General features: G+C 48.4%; 1 protein-coding gene across 1 annotated transcript in view; it reads left to right on the forward strand.

Moving 5' to 3' along the window:
* The window catches only part of LOC122554658 (dysferlin-like), a 283,205-nt gene extending 266,187 nt beyond the window's left edge, over nucleotides 1-17,018 (forward strand). The window contains exons 33-38 of the mRNA XM_043700348.1: nucleotides 982-1,123; nucleotides 2,875-2,974; nucleotides 4,357-4,523; nucleotides 8,028-8,137; nucleotides 11,226-11,373; nucleotides 16,356-17,018. Of these exons, the coding sequence (XP_043556283.1) occupies nucleotides 982-1,123; nucleotides 2,875-2,974; nucleotides 4,357-4,523; nucleotides 8,028-8,137; nucleotides 11,226-11,373; nucleotides 16,356-16,394 (706 nt within the window). The 3' untranslated portion in view covers nucleotides 16,395-17,018. The remainder of the gene's footprint in view (nucleotides 1-981; nucleotides 1,124-2,874; nucleotides 2,975-4,356; nucleotides 4,524-8,027; nucleotides 8,138-11,225; nucleotides 11,374-16,355) is intronic.
* The last annotated feature ends 484 nt before the right edge of the window (nucleotides 17,019-17,502 follow it).

Raw genomic sequence — 17,502 nt, forward strand, 5'->3', positions numbered from 1 at the left:
CATTTATCTGAATTAAACTCCATCTGCCACTTCTCAGCCCATTGGCCCATCTGGTCCAGATCCTGTTGTAATCTGAGGTAACCCTCTTCGCTGTCCACTACACCTCCAATTTTGGTGTCGTCTGCAAACTTACTAACTGTATCTCTTATGCACACATCCAAATCATTTATATAAATGACAAAAAGTAGTGGACCCAGCACCGATCCTTGTGGCACTCCACTGGTCACAGGCCTCCAGTCTGAAAAACAACCCTCCACCATCACCCTCTGTCTTCTACCTTTGAGCCAGTTCTGTATGCAAATGGCTAGTTCTGTCTGTATTCAATGAGATCTAACCTTGCTAATCAGTCTCCCATGGGGAACCTTGTTGAATGCCTTACTGAAGTCCATATAGATCACATCTACCGCTCTGCCCTCATCAATCCTTTTTGTTACTTCTTCAAAAAACGCAATCAAGTTTGTGAGACATGATTTCCCACACACAAAGCCATGTTGACTGTCCCGAATCAGTCCTTGCCTTTCCAAATACATGTACATCCTGTCTCTCAGGACTCTTTGTTTCTGCTTCGATAATACGCTGAATAACCTGCTACTGTGTTAAGAGGTTGTGACATTTTGGTCCAATGTCCATTCTGTTTGGTAATTGCTCCTGTGAGGTCCTTGTTTCTCTCTGATCGAAGGCACTGCGTAATTTTAAAGTTTGCATTCATTCGTTGGATGATGGCAAGGTTGGCACTTATTGTCAAACACTAAATGTTCCTTTAAAAAGAAAAAGAGAATTTGTTCACATCGACATGGCTGAAGGCCCAGAGATGTCCTATCTGGTGAATGTGCAGAGTTTCCTTGCAACCGTTGTAACATTGTGACACGTGACAGAGAGACTCCAGGCTCTGCGGGGCTATTATGAGGTGTCTCTGACTCTCTCTTTCTCTCTCTCTCTCTGTCTCTCTCTCTCTCTCACACACACACTCTCTGTCTCCAGCTGGCTTGTGGGCTATGAGGGCAACAAACAGAAAACAGACGTCCATTACAGGTCGATGGGTGGAGAAGGAAACTTCAACTGGCGATTCATCTTCCCGTTTGAGTATTTGCCAACCGAACAAGTCTGCTCCATTGCCAAGAAGGTGAGGGGGAGGTAGGAGCCGTCTGGGGGAGGTAGAAGGACTCATTTAAAACGTCTTTCATGTCTAAACCCTGCGTGGCCAGGCTGGGATTGCTTCTCGTCTTTATTGTTGCACTCAGAATTCTGTTTTACTCCCGTTTCGTCATTGTCTCCCCACTTATTGCTCTCCGGAAAGTGTCAGATTAGATTAGATTCCCTACTGTGTTGAAATAGGCCTTTCGGCCCAACTAGTCCACACTGACCCTCTGAGTAAATCCCCCAGAACCATTCCCCATATTTACCCGTGACTAATGCACCTAACTCTGTGGGCAATTTAGCATGGCCAATTCACCTAACCTGCACATCTTTGGACTGTGGGAGGAAACCCACGCAGACACGGGAAGAACATGCAAACTCCACACAGACAGTCACCCGAGGTTGGAATCGAACCTGGGACCCTGGCACTGTGAGGCAGCCTTGCTAACCACTGAGCCACCGTGCTGCCGTGTCTATGTGCTAAGGTACAGATCTCCTCTTCGTTTGGGAAATAAGGCTTGCCATTTTTTAATTTGTTCCTGAGATGTGGGCATCTTTGTTAAAGCCAGCATTTATTGCCCATCCCAAGTTGTCCCTTGAGAAGGTGGGGGTGAGCTGCCTTCTTGAACTGCTGCAGTCCAGGTGCTGTGGGTTGACCCACAATGCCCTGAGGGAGGGTATTCCAGGATTCTGACCCAGTGACAGTGAAGGAACAGCGATATATTTCCAAGTTGAGGTGTGCGTAGATTGTTACTATATTTTACATTAGGATTAAATCTCGGCACAACATCGTGGGCCAAAGGGCCTGCTCTGTGCTGTACTTTTCTATGTTCTAAGTCAGGATGGTGAGAGGCTCGGAGGGGAACGTGCAGGGGGTGGTGTTCCCATGTATCTGCTGTCCTTGTCCTTCTGGATGGAAGTGGTTGTGGGTTTGGAAGGTGCTGTCTGAGGATCTTTGGTGAATTCCTGCAGGGCATCTTGTAGATGGTACACACTGCTGCTACTGAGCATTGGTGATGGAGGGAGGGGATGTTTGTGGATGTGGTGCTGGGCTGCTTTGTCCTTGATGGTGTCAAGCTTCTTGAGTGTTGTTGGAGCTGCCCCCATCCAGGTAAGTGGGGAATATTCCATCACCCTCCTGACTTGTGCCTTGTAGGTGGTGGACAGGCTTTGTGGAGTCAGGAGGTGAGTCACTCCCTAATGAATATACAGTCTGTAATCCCTTGTGGTCTCAGCATGAATGAGGCTGATTGAGCTAAATTCAAGATCGATGTTTATCTCCAGAACATGGGTGATGCAGGGATTTCCACAATGGTAATGCCAATGACCTGTTGGAGATGGTCATTCCCCAGTGCATTAAAAATTTCTTTGACTTCACTGAATGAAGTCCAGGGATCCTGGCATTTGACATAATATCCAAGCACCTCCCATACAAGCTGCAAGATACGAGAATGTACATGATGTTAGACTTGCTGCTGAAGTGTTTGGGACAGTGTAGAGGGAGCTTTATTCTGTACCTAACCCCATGCTGCCCACGTCCTGGGAGTGTTTGATGGGGACAGTGTTTGGTGTTGACTCTGAGGGCTGTGAATGCAGGGCCTCGGTTCCGACACTGACCTGGTCCCAATCCCAGGTGCCTCTTGGTGGCTCTGGTTGACTTGAACCCTGAGCCATTTTGAGAAGGTTCCAATGTGATACAAACCCACCAAGTCAAGACTTTCTCTGCTTCTCTTCCAGGAACATTTCTGGAGTCTGGATAAGACGCAAACAAAAATTGCACCTCAACTCATCCTCCAGATCTGGGACAACGATAAATTCTCCTTCGATGACTATCTGGGTAGGTTGCTGCAGCCTCTCTGAGTGGGAGTTACAAAACTCGAATTTCTTTCTCGTTCATTCATTTATTCATTTACGGGGCATGTGGGCATCGCTGGCTAGGACAGCATTTATTGCCCAGAGGGCAGATCAGAGTATTCCAGTATCCCGCACTGTGTGTTATCATGGATTAACGTGCGACAATCCAAGATAGGCCGGATTTTCCTGGAGTAAGTGGGGAGGTCGAGTTGGTAAACGTGAAATGTGACAGACCCATCTCCAATAAAGCCACTGACTGCAGCAGTTCAAGAAGGCAGCTCATCCCCATCTTCTCAAGGGGCAACTAGGGATGGGCTATAAATGCTGCACCCACCTCTCGTGAATATTTTGGTTTTTAAACCTCATCACCTCTTTGTAAGGAAAGTCCTCCTGGTTTAAGCATCGGACCTGCGATATTCCTGGTCTCTGCCAGCGAGTGGACAAATCTGCATTACACTCATCATCTCAAATGTCTTTGTGATGTTCAAGGGCTTGGGTTTGGACAGTGTGAACACAATGCGCAAATAAAAGCAGTCTCTGTTAAAGTGACCCCAAAGCTTCTGGACTGAGAGTAAAATGGGTAGTGCAGTGGCTCAGTGGTTAGCACTGCTGCCTCACAGCACCAGGGACCCAGGTTCGATTCCAGCCTCGGGGGACTGTCTGTGTGGAGTTTGCGCATTCTCCCCGTGTCTGCGTGGGTTTCCTCCAGATGCTCCGGTTTCCTCCCCCCAGTCCAGGTTCAGTGGATTGGCCATGGGCAATTGCCTATAGTGTCCTGGGATGTGCAGGCTAGTTGGGTTAGCCAATGTAGGGATACAAGGAAGGAGTGGGTGTGATTAGGATGCTCTTTGGGTCGGGGGTATAGAAGGAGTCTTGGATTAGATTGGATTCCCTACAGTGTGGAAACAGGCCCTTCAGCCCAACAAGTCCACACCAACCCTCCGAAGAGTAGCCCACCCAGATCCATTCCCTTACCTGATATTTACCCCTGAGTAATGCACCTAACACTATGAGCAATTTAGCATGGCCAATTCACCTGACCTGCACATCTTTGGATTGTGGGAGGAAAGCGGAGCACCCGGAGGAAAACCACGCAGACCCAGGGAGAATGTGCAAACTCCACACAAATGGTCTCCTGAGGCTGGAATTGAACCTGGGTTCCTGGTACTGTGAGGCAGCCACGTGAACCATTGAGCCACCATGCCGCCAAAGGGGAAGGTGAGAATGGGCAGAATGGCCTGCTTCCACCCTGGAAGGATTCTGTAATTCTGTCTGTGGGGGTGTGAGAGAGAATCACTGAGAGTTACGATCAATCCTGGGTTTTTCTTGGTGGACCCTTTGATTGAAGTCCTTCATTGCCTTTAGGGTCGATTCAGATGGATCTCAACAGGATGCCAAAACCGGCCAAGTCTCCCGAGAAGTGCGGTCTGATGGTGCTGGAGAGTGAGAAACATGTCTCTCTGTTTGAGCAGAAATCGGTGAAGGGTTGGTGGCCCTGTGTTGCTGAGTCACATGGAGAGAAGATCCTTGCTGTAAGAATTCACCTCATCCTCACTTGCCGATCAGCTCAGGGTCCCCCGTGCTAACTTGCATTTAGATAGCGCCTTTCACATAGGGGTACTGCTGCCTTCCCGTTGAGTTGTTGGACTGAAGCCCGTTCTCGGGTGGATGTGGGACACCTTGTAGCACTCTTCGAAGAATGCACAATGTTTACCACTCAACCACAAATAAGAGCGACGTCCTGTGGAGATCGTAAATAAAGACAGGAATTGCTACATAAACTCAGAAGATCTGGCAGCATCTGTCTGGAGAGAGTAAGCAGAGTTAATGATTCGAGTCATAGAGTCATAGAGTCACAGCACGGAAACAGACCGTACGGTCCAACTCATCCATGCTGAACAGATATCATAAATTTATCTAATCCCATTTGCCAGCACTTGGCCCATATCCCTCTAAACCCTTCCTATTCATATCCCCATCCAGATGCCTTTTAAATGTTGTAATTGTACCAGCTTCCACCACTTCCTCTGACAGCTCATTCCATACACGTATCACCCTCTGCGTGATAAATTTGCAGCCTTCGGTCCCTCTTATATCTTTCCCCTCTCACTCTAAACCTATGCCCTCTAGTTCTGGACTCCCCGACCCAGGGAAAAGACTTTGTTTATTTATCCCATCCATGCCCCTCATAATTTTGTAAACCGCTGTAAGGTCACCCCTCAACCTCTGACGCTCCAGGGAAAACAGCTCCAGCCTGTTCAGCCTCTCTCTATAGCTCAAACCCTCCAACCCTGGCAACATTCTAGTACTTATGGATTACTGCGTGCAATTCTGGTCTCCTTCCTATTGGAAGGATGTTGTGAAACTTGAAATGTTGCAGAAAAGATTGACAAGGATGCTGCCAGGGTTGGAGGATTTGAGCTATCAGGAAAGGCTGAATAGGCTGGGGCTGTTTACCCGGGAGCGTCGGAGGCTGAGGGGTGACCTTATAGAGGTTTACAAAATCAAGAGGGGCACGGATAGGATAAATAGACAAAGTCTTTTCCCTGGGATTGGGGAGTCAGAACTAGAGGGCATAGGTTTAGGGTGAGAGGGGAAAGATACAAAAGAGACTTAAGGGGCAACCTTTTCACACAGAGGGTGGTACGTGTATGGAATGAGCTGCCAGAGGAAGTGGTGGAGGCTGGTACAATTGCAACATTTAAGAGGCATCTGGATGAGTATATGAATAGGAAGGGTTTAGAGGGATATGGGCCAGGTGGTGGCAGGTGGGACTAGATTAGGTTGGGATACCTGGCCAGCATGGACAAGTTGGACTGAAGGGTCCGTTTCTGTGCTGTACATCTCTATGACTCTATGACTTTAAACCCTTTCAAGTTTCACAACATCTGACATTGTGAACTTGAATTCCAAATGTTTCTCTCTCCACAGATTGATTTGGTGATTTAAAATCTGAAATAGATTGAAAATGTTTTAATTGAAGGTATTGAAAGATACAGGCTGAAGGCTACATAATGGAGTTAGGCCACAGATCAGCCGTGATTTCATTGAATAGAGGAACAGATTCGAGGAGATGAATGGTCTATTCCTGTCCCTATGGATGCTGCTAAACCCACTGAGCTCCTGTAATTCTGGTTGGTTGCCATTACATGGAGATGTCTTGGAGCTTTCTGTGTGCAAATTGGCAATCACAGGAGATAAAGGGAATCAGTGGACAACTCCTGGGAAAAGAGGGTTGTCCAATGAGGAGAGATTGAGTAGGAAATGGACCAACCCTTTCTAGTGGTTAGAAGAGTGAGAGGCGGTCTCATCGAAACATAAATCTTTTTGAGAACTTCACCAAGTGGATGCTGAGTGGTCAAGAGTTTAGATCAGAGTGGTGCTGGAAAAGCACAGCAGGTCAGGCAGCATTCGAGGAGCAGGAAAATCGACGTTTCGGGCAAAAGCCCTTCATCAGGAATAGAGTGGTCAAGAGTCTAGGGACAGCATCTTCCACTCCTGCAGGGGGCGAGCTTGGAGGCAGGAGCAGCACCTCATTAAGGAAGGATGGTGGTGTATCCCAATCCTGACACCTGCCAACCTCCTCCAGAAAAGCCATTTGTTAACATTGGTGCCCTTACTGCCAATTGAAGCCATTAAATGATCAATTAGGAACCAGCTTCAGGCCTCATTCCCCGCCCCCACACACCCCAACACCCCCCACAGTTGTGTGAATTTCGGTGTGATGTTCCTAACCTCTGGATTAAAATGATACACCCCAATCAAAGATCATCAGTGCCTCATTGAGGGATAGGGCATCGGGCAAGAGACTGTCCATTGGACCCAGCCGATTGTCCTTACTCCAGATTCCACTGCCCCCAACCTCCTCTCCCCACTGCGCACCATCTCGAACGTCGCCCCACTCCTCACTCCACTGTGCTTTCTTTTGTTCTGGGGCCTCCTGGTCCTGGGCTCCAGGGGGTGTGCTTCCACCAGCAGCCACAACCTCCTCTGAAGCGCTGCTGAGCACAAGAGCTGTTGGCCTCTGATTGGCTGGCTGCTATCACCGGGCTGGAGGAACAGCATTTCAGTTGCCACTTGGGGACCCTGCAGCCTTCAGGACTCAATATCAAGTTCCATCCTTCCATGTCCGTTGACCCGTCCGCGCAGTCCAGATCTGTCATGTCATGTCATGGCACAGCCAACTCATTCCCATCGTCTCTAGTGTCACCTTTTAAGAATAATATCAAAAGAACGTATAGAAGCAGAATTAGACCATTCGGCCCATCGAGTCTGCACCATCATTGGATCATGGCTGATATGTTTCTCAACCCCATTCTCTTGCCTTCTCCCCATAACCATTAACCCCCCCCCCCCCCTCCAATACCAATCATGACCCTACCTATCTCTATCTTAAATGCACTCAATGACTTGGCCTCCTCAGCCCTCTGTGACAATGAGTTCCACAGATTCCCCACCCTCCGGCTGAAGAAATTCCTCCTCATCTCAGTTCTAAAGGGTCATCCCCTCACCCTGAGGCTGTGCCTTTGGGTCCTACTCTCTCCTATCAGTGGAAACATCTCCTCCACATCCACTCTGTCCAGGTCTCTCTGTAAGTTTCAGTGAGATCCCACTACGCGCCCCCCCTCCCGCCTCCCCATCCTTCTAATCTCTGGACCTAGAGTCCCCAATCGCTTCTCATATGACAAGCCCATCATCCCTGGAATCATTCTTGTGAACCTCCTCTGCCGCCCCCTCCAAGATACGGGCCCCAAAACGGCTCAGTGACAGCACAGCCGCCGTAAAGGGACTGAATGGCCAACTCCTGTTCACATGTCGCACACTTGTGTTTTCTTGCAGATTTCACTGGCCGTGCAGAGCACCTCTGTGGTGTTGTGGGAGGTGCTATAGCAATGCAAGACCTTTCCCTTCCCTACTCTGACAATCTGCTGCTTCCGAATTTGTGAATGTGTCGGGTAAAAGGGCCTGGCTGTCTCTGTTGGCCGAGTGTGGCTGAAGCTCTGATTTTGTTTGGTTTGTGCCTCTTCCCTCGACAGGGCAAAGTGGAGATGACCCTGGAGATCGTGACGGAGGAGGAGAAGGAGGAACGTCCTGCTGGGCAGGGCCGGGATGAGCCCAATATGAACCCGAAACTGGAGCAACCAAAGTAAGGAGGTCTCGGTGTGTGTGGACGCTGTGGGCACTCAGACGCTGCACAGGCAGTCCTCTCCGAGCTTGGCTAAGTCACAAATAGCCATCAGCTCAATCTTAATTCTTGTACAAACAAAATACTGTCAACACAGGGAATGACAGAGCAGGCTTGGCAGCATCTCTGCAGAGACAGGGTGACTCAGAGTTAACGGTTTGAGTCCGTTGACCCTCCTTCAGAACCGTTTCTGATCGTTCTCAGGGTGAGGGCATCATTGGCTTTATTGGCATTTCTTGTCCATTCCTAGCTGCCCCTTAAGGTAGCGGTGAGGTCCCTGTCCCTGGACTCCCAGCAGTCCACTCAGTGAAGGAACTCTCATTGCTGGTGTCAGGGAGAGAGCTCCAGGGTTTGGACTGACAATTGTCAAGCCCAGGGCAGTGTGAGACTTGGACACTTCTCCCTGTTGGCAATGTTGACAGAGGAACAATTAATGCTCCTCTTTACGCAGGATCTGATTGGGGCAAGGCACAGGGGAAAAAAGTGTGATACCAACAGGTAGGGGTTCCATGGCAAACTGATCAGAACACAGTTCATGTACCAATGATGATCGAGGAGTTAAATCAAACATAGAGTCATGGAGTCATGGAGATGTACAGCATGGAAACAGATCCTTCGGTCTAATGCGTCCATGGCGACCAGACATCCCAACCCAATCTAGTCCCACCTGCCAGCACCCGGCCCATATCCCTCCAAACGCTTCCTATTCGTATACCCAGGAGAAAGTGAGGACTGCAGATGCTGGAGATCAGAGCTGAAAATGTGTTGCTGGAAAAGCGTAGCAGGTCAGGCAGCATCCAAGGAGCAGGAGAATCGCATTTTGGGCATGAGCCGAAATTCCTGTAGAAGGGTTCATGCCCAAAACGCGATCCTCCTGCTCCTTGGATGCTGCCTGACCTGCTGCGCTTTTCCAGCAACACATTTTCAGCCCTATTCACATACCCATCCAGATGACTTTTAAATGTTGCAATTGTACCAGCCTCCACCACTTCCTCTGGCAGCTCATTCCATACACACACCACCCTCTGTGTGAAAATGTTATCCCGTAGGTCTCTTTCATAATTTTCCCCTCTCACCTAAACCTATGCCATCTAGTTCTGGACTCCCTGACCCCAGGGAAAAGACTTTAGTCTATTTATCCTATCCACGCTCCTCATGATTTTGTAAACCTCTGTAAGGTCACCCCTCAGCCTCCGACGCTCCAGGGAAAACAGCCCCAGCCTGTCCCTGTAACTCAAATCCTCCAACCCTGACAACATCCTTGTAAGTCTTTTCTGAACCCTTTCAAGTTTCACAACACCTTTCCGATAGGAAGGAGACCAGAATTGCACGCAATATTCCAAAAGTGGCCTAACCAATGTCCTGTACAGCCGCAACATGGCCTCCCAACTCCTGTACTCAATGCTCTGACCAACAAAGGAAAGCATAGCAAACTCCTTCTTCACTATCCAATCTACCTGCGACTCGACTTTCAAGGAGCTATGAACCTACACTCCAAGGTCTCTTTGTTTAGCTACACCTCCCAGGCCCTTACCAAGAAGTGTATAAATCCTGTCCTGATTTCCCTTCCCAAAATGCAGCACCTATACATGTGTATTTGACTCTAATCTCCATCACTGGGCATTCTTCTCACCTCATGTCTGTATCAATAACATTTCATTGCACTGAGTAGTCCTCAGCTGCATTACTGCTGTATCACCTGACTTCAGGGCTGGGAGAAGGTTGTCTTTGCCCATCAAGATTGCTATGTTTGAGAATTTGGACAGACAGTCCCCTCTATCACTTTCCTGCCTAATGATGATAGTGACAGTTACCGTCCTGTTTGCCGTTCCTTCACCGTCACTGGGTCAAATTCCTGGAATTCCCTCCCTCAGGGCATTGTGGGTCAACCCACAGCACATGGACTGCAGCGGTTCAAGAAGGCAGCTCACCCCCATCTTTTCAAGGGGCAACTAGGGACGGGCAATAAATGCTAGGCCTAGCCAGCATCACCCAATGAGTGATTTGAAAAACATTTCACTTCTGGGTCCGTTCCTTCCTGATGTCGAGGTGCTGGTGTTGGACTGGTGAGGCCGAAGTCAGAAGTCACACAACATCAGGTTATTGTCCAACAGATTTATTTCAAATCACAAGCTTTCAGAGCATTGCCCCTTCATGCGTTGCTTTGGCTTATAATGTTTTTATAAATTATTCTCACACCCTTTCGTCCCTTGCTGTACCTGACCCTTGACCTGCCTTCGACCTTGTCTTGCTGTTTGACCCCAATCATGCCCTTTCACTGGCTGTGTGCCCAGTGGAATCAAGCATTGGGTGTGAAACTCCAGTTGCCTCACACTGAGAGAAACGAAGGTCAGTTTAACCATTCATTGTGTTCCCTTTTGTACGCCCAGCTTTGTGGGAGTTGGGTGGGGAGAGGTTAAGATGGCAACTGAACTCTAAGATTAACGGTTCCCGTACTGGGATGCTTAGAGGCTAAGCAGTCCAGCCCTGGCCATCACCTTGTGACCAATTGATTCCATTCACTGACAAGGACATAGAAGTGAGGTGATGTTAAATGGAATTAAAAACAGCTCTGGCTCTCTCACATCTCTGACAGTGGCATCAGTTTTAACGCAGGGCCCCTTAACAATTCCAATACACCCCCTGTACTTGGAGCACACTGGAGCTGGATAGAAATCACAGAATTTACAGTACAGAAGGAGGCCATCCAACGCATTGTGTCCAAACCAGATCTTGAAAGAGCAAACGCAGCAAGTCCTGTCCTCCAGCCCTATCTCTGTAGTCCTTTAGATCCCTGTCAACTACTTCAACTCTGGCCCATACCTGTGTCCCTGGATCAGTGAGGGAGAGGGATCATTGGCTTCTGTGTCACCAAGTTCCAGAAGAACAAGAACTCATGCACCTCCCACAGCCGAACGGTGTCTCGGACTGTTTTCGAGCTGACCTTGAAAGTGTTGTTGTTGTACTGTAGCTGGCTGGTTGAATATGAACTTGACGAGCCTTGGTAACTGCAGCAAGTTCTAACCATCTCCTCATCATTGTGTGATAGGCGACCAGACACCTCCTTCCTCTGGTTCACCTCCCCCTTGAAGACCCTGAAGTACATCGTCTGGAGGAAGTTCCGGTGGGTGATCCTGGCGTTTTTGGTGTTCCTTATCCTGATTCTGTTTGTCGTCATCTTCCTTTACTCCTTCCCGGTGAGTTTGACAGACGACTGGTTGTGCCTACACCATGCACACAGGTTTTTTTCCATCCTTTGACAGGGTGTGGGAGTCATTCTACAAAGCCCTGGTTCGACCACATTTGGAATATTGTGTTCAGTTCTGGTCACCTCATTATAGGAAGGATGTGGAAGCTTTAGAGAGGGTGTAGAGGAGATTTACCAGGATGCTGCCTGGACTGGAGGGCATGTCTTGTGAAGAGAGGTTGAAGGAGCTCGAGCTTTTCTCATTGGAGAGAAGAAGGATGAGAGGTGACTTGATAGAGGTGTACAAGATGTTGAGAAATAGAGTGGACAGCCAGAGACTTTTCCCCAGGATGGAAATGGCTGTCACAAGCGGGCATCATTCTAAGGTGATTGGAGGAAAGTATAAGGGAGATGTCAGAGGTAGGTTCTTTACCCAGAGAGTGGTGGGTGTGTGGGATGCAATGCCAGCGGTGGTAGTAGAGTCAGAGACATGAGGGACATTTAAGTGACTCTTGGATAGGCACATGAATGATAGTAAAATGAAGGGTATGTAGGTTATCCTGAACTTAGAGTAGGATAAAAGGTCAATGCAACATGTTCTATGTTCTACTAATCATTTGTAATTACTCTGAGCGGCTTACTCTGCCATTTCTGAAGGTAGGTAAGAGGTCATCATGTTGCTGTGGTTCTGGAGTCACATGTAGGCCACCTCAGGCATGGGAGGCAGATTTCCATCCCTGAAGGACATTAGTGAACCAATTTAATCAATTAATGTTAGTTTCATGATCATGAAACTAGATTTAGGAATTGATTATAAATTCTACCAGTCGCCAAGTGGGATTTGAACCCATGACAGAGCATTAGCCTGATTAAGGGATATGCTAATTAGGTATCACGCGGCTGGAGCACCAACTCTGTACTTTCCTGCCTTTTCCCCATAACCCTTGATTTCCTCCCTGATCAAAAACCTGTCTACCTCAGCCTTGAGTACACTGGATGACCCAATCTCGTAAAGAATTCCATAGCTTGACTCCCCTCTGGGGGAAGTACGTCCTCCTCATCTCTGTCTCCCTCCCTTCACTGAGATTATACCTTCTGGAGGGAATTGGCTTAGCTCAGTTGGCTGGATCGTCGATTGACAGAGTAATGTTTTGCCAAGAGCATGGGTTCAAATTCCCATCACCGGATTGAAAGTTACCATGAAGGACTCTCCTTCTCAATCTTTTCCCTCATCTGAGGTCTGGTGACCCTCAGGTTAAATCCCCACCAGTCGCTTCTCTCTAATGAGAGAGCAGGCCCCATGGCCTGGTAAGACGATGGTGACACAGCAACAATTGTCTGGTCCTCTCCCTCAAGGGGAAACAACCTTTTACATTGCCAAAGAATCATGTGTTACAGCTGGATTATGTGTTGAAACTCTACAGTCATTGACAGAGAAATGATTGTTCCCTGGTCATTGAGCCCAGAATAAAGGGGCACAGGTTTATATCCTGAAGAAGGGCCTGTGCCCGAAACGTCGAATCTCCTGTTCCCTGGATGCTGCCTGACCTGCTGTGCTGTTCCAGCAATAAAGTTTCAACTTTTATAATTAAAATCAAGCGACTTGGGGGTGAATTGTGAAAATCTGAGGCAGGCTGCTCCAAAAGGCCATGGACTCTGGAGTGGAATTTAGAAAACTTAGATAAGGTCTTGTTGGGTATTTCTCTTCAAGGAAATGAGTTAGGATTCCAGATATAACCTCATTCAATTTGCCGAATGGGCTTCAGCAGCTGAATGGTGTCCTTCTGTTCCTGTGTAACAGGATTGAGGGGCTGAATGGCCTCCTGTCCCTGTGTAACAGGATTGAGGGGCTGAATGGCGTCCTTCTGTCCCTGTGTAACAGGATTGAGGGGTTGAATGGCCTCCTTCTGTTCCTCTGTAACAGGATTGAGGGCCTGAAAGGCTTACTTCTGTTCCTGTGTAACAGTGTTGAGGGGCTGAATGGCCTCCTCCTGTTCCTGTGTATAAGGATTGAGGGGCTGAATGGCCTCCTCCTGTTCCTGTTTAATGAGCTGAAGGGGCTGAGTGGCCTCCTCATGTTTCAATGCAGCCTTGATGTCAAGGGTTCTCACTCTCACCTTACTGAAATAATTCTGCAGAGGCCAATATCCGTCACCAAATCACCCTTCATTTACACGTGGAGAGTCCTTGAGACTGATCCAACTCCCTCAGAGCCAGCTCTCAGAGTGAACAGAACCTCTGACACTCCTGTTTATATCTGTCAGCCAGGGCTCCCTGTTTGCACCAGATTAACAGCCCCAGTCAGGGAACTCATATTCTATGAGGTCTACCTGGCTGACCTCGTTACAATTACTCCCCTCCCCTCTGGAATTCAGCTCTTTTGTCCATGTTTGACCCAAGGCTGTAATGAGGTCAGGAGCTGAGTGACCCTGGTGGGACCCAAACTGGGTGTCACTGAGCAGGTTATTGCTGAGCACTGTTGATGACACCTTCCATCAGGTTACTGACGATCGAGAGGATTGGTTGGATCTGATTGGTCCTGCATTCAGACACACGTGGGTGATTTGTCATATTGTCTGTTGATGTTAGGATCGGATTAGAGGAGCTTGGCCTGGGGATGCAGCAAGTTCTGGAATGCAATCTCAAGTCCTAGTGTTGGAATGTTGTTCGAGCCCATAGCCTCTAACTAGGTTTGCGTGGGAGACAGTATCACATTTGGCCCATGCTCTGTACATGTAAAGAATTGATGCCTAACTTCTCTAGGCCTTGGCATGGCTCCAGGCCTACCTCCTAGCCTGGAGGTAGCACAAGGATCAGTGATTGACAATGATACATGAAAGGATGAGGGTCACCAAATACAACATTTCCAGGTTTACTGATGACACAAAACTGGGAGGGATTGGGAATTGTGAGGAGCTAAATTGTGAGTTTAGCTTTATGTTTCCTGGCTGAGAGATCCACTTAATGCCTCTCCCCCGACTCTCTCCATCCCTGCCCTCCCATTGCCGCTACCACCAGTGGAAAGAGATTTGCTATCTCATCTTATTATTTATTCTAAATGCCTCATTGCGATCACAGTTAAATCTCAAATACTCCAGGGGACACGTGGCTGTTTGTATAATCTCTCCTCATGATCTAAGATTTGTAGCTAACTGGTTAACCTCTTGCTGTAGACTTGGCTAGAACCCAGATGCTCCATCTCCCAGGAGTGATCCTATAGGAGGGTTCCATTGATCCCAGTGATGTACAGAGACCAGAGGGAAATAGCCGGATGCATTGAGAACTCGGGCGGCTTCGGATTTCCCTGTATTAAGGGTGGATTTCAGGCATGGTACATCAAGGATGAGGAAGGGATTCAGACTGATTGGCACTTGTGGGAACGCCCAATGGGATTAAAGGCTGATGAATATCCTCAGCCACAAATGTCTGAGGGTCTACAGTGTGACACCCCCCACCCCTGTAGGAAGAGGGATCAATAGACAGAGGGAGGAGTGCCGTGGGTATAAAAAACTGGAGGAAAGATGAATGAGTGATGGATGAGAGGGGAGGGAATGGATTTCGAGCTGGGATGGCGGAGAGTTGGTTAGAAGATTGGGGAACAGTCATTGGACATAAGTTAAGGAGAGTTGACTGAACAGAAACAGTTGGGTAATGAGGTGAGTTTAATGGGTAGCAGAGCACAGATAGAGATTGAGGATATGAGAGGTGACATCAAAATGTAGGGCAAGAGGATTCATCAGCAAATGTACAGATAAAGGAGAGATAGTTGGTTAGAGGAATAGTGTAGAAATCGATTCTTGAACTTGGGATAGAGGGCGGTATATGGCCACGGATCAAGAAGGAGTTGACAGCGAGGAAACAGAGAGTGGGAATGAATGGGCCATTTTCCAAATGGTAGGTAGTCACGAGTGAAGTAGCGCAAGGATCAGTGATTGACAATGATACGTGAAGGGATGAGGACCACCAAATAGAACATTTCCAGGTTTACTGATGACCCAAAACTGGGAAGGATTGGGAATTGTTGAGTGAGTGGGCAGACACGTGGCAGATGCAGCATAACACGGTTGAATGTGAAGCTGTACACTTTGATATGAAAAACAGAAAGGAAGAGTGAGATATTGGGAAGTGTGAATGTACAAAGGGATCTGGGTGTCCTTGTACACCAGCCAATGGAAGTAGACAGATGGGTTCAGCAAGCAATGAGGAAGGGAAATGGTACACTGACCTTCATTGCAAGAGGGTTTGAGTTCAGAAGCAGGGATGGCTTACTGCAGTTATATAGGGTACTGGTGAGATCACAGCTGGAGTATAGTGAGCAGTTCTGGTCTCCCTCCCTCAGGAAGGGGATAGAGGGAGCACAGCGGGGGTTCACGAGGTTGATACTGGGGTTGACAAGACTGTCCTATGGGGAGAGATTGGTTTGACTGGAGCTGAAATGAATAAGGTTGAGAAGTATGAGAGGTGGATCTGATTGAAATGAATAAAATTCTAACATGGCTGGATAGACTGGACGCAGAGAGGATATTTTCCCTGGGTGGGGCGTCTAGAACCAGGGGCACAGTTTCCGAATATGGGATAGACCATTTAAGCATGAGATGAAAGATTTTTTCACTCAAAGGCTGTGGAATTCTCAACACAGAAGGTTGTGGAGGTCAAGGATATTATTCAAGAAAGAGACAGATAATTTTCTGTAGATTTCAAGGGGATATGGGGAGAAAGTGAGAAGATGGCTTTGAGATAGAGGACCATCCATGATCATATTGAATGGTGGAACAGGCTCAAGGGGCTGAGTGGCCTACTCCTGGGCCAGGTTTCCATGACCAGGTTTACGTTGCTGGGTAGAAGCTGGCGCAAGGTCTCAGAGAATAGACACCGAGGTAGAAACATTGGATTAAAACATTAGAGAGCTTGAACCGAGCTGGGCTGTTTTAATAACATTGCAATCTGCACACGATAGAAGATGAATCTAACTCTTTGCATCCATTTCCACAGGAATATGCTGCTATGAAGTTGGTGAAACCTTTCAGCTGAGGCCTTCCAATTGGAAAGGAGCAGGATGAGGTGGAGGTCTCCAGGTCAATGCTGTCCACACCTCACCTCCAGTGGGTACCTGTGCTTACAGGGAACAGTATAGCCTTCCAATAGGAGATTACCAGCCTCATGCCCAACGCTTGCAGCCAGTCATGGGTAGCTAGCCGGTGCCATCCCCGCTGGCGTTTCACTGCTTTTACACACTGTCGGTGTTAGACAGAGGTGCCCGGGTTTGCTCACCAACCCTGCTTACTCCGATCTCCGCTGACTTATACTCCTCTCCCTCTCTCTCTTCCTCCATGCTTTCTCTCTCTCTCTCTGGCCAAGCTCACATGTAGAGGCTTCATCAAAGAGTGGGTGGACGTTGCAATTGGAACCGTGTAATGGCGAAACAGCTGCCTCTTCTGTATGCACTGTACCTGTGGCTTTAGACCTGGGGTTGTTACTTCTATTGCACTGCGAGACCCCTCTTCTCCTCCAAAACCCCCATCCAACCCTGTGCCTCAAGATTGCTCTCCCCACCCGCTGGTGAAAATCAGACCCACATCTATGACCGGCCAAGGAAGCTGGAGGGCAATGGGAGTCAGTACCTGAGGTGGCGGCTGGGCACCCAGTCAAAGAAAGCCTTAGTGGGCGGCACGGTGGCACAGTGGTTAGCACTGCTGCCTCACAGCGCCAGAGACCTGGGTTCAATTCCCGCCTCAGGCGACTGACTGTGTGGAGTTTGCACGTTCTCCCCATGTCTGCGTGGGTTTCCTCCGGGTGCTCCGGTTTCCTCCCACAGTCCAAAGATGTGCAGGGTCAGGTGAATTGGCCATACTAAATTGCCCGTAGTGTTAAGTAAGGGGTAAATGTAGGGGTATGGGTGGGTTTCGCTTTGGCGGGTCGGTGTGGACTTGTTGGGCCGAAGGGCCTGTTTCCACGCTGTAATCTAATCTAATCTAATCTTGTCGTTATTAAACGCGCCTTCCATCGTCTCCTGCCTTTGGGACCTCAATGGCACAAAAGACATGAACGAAGGACTTTCCTGTTAAAGGTGGTGCCTTACACATGACGCCCTGTCAAGCCCTTTCAAAGACATCTCCCACCACATTCGATAACAAATCAA

This window comes from Chiloscyllium plagiosum, chromosome 1, assembly GCF_004010195.1.
Source record: "Chiloscyllium plagiosum isolate BGI_BamShark_2017 chromosome 1, ASM401019v2, whole genome shotgun sequence".
NCBI classification, from domain to species: Eukaryota; Metazoa; Chordata; class Chondrichthyes; order Orectolobiformes; family Hemiscylliidae; genus Chiloscyllium; species Chiloscyllium plagiosum.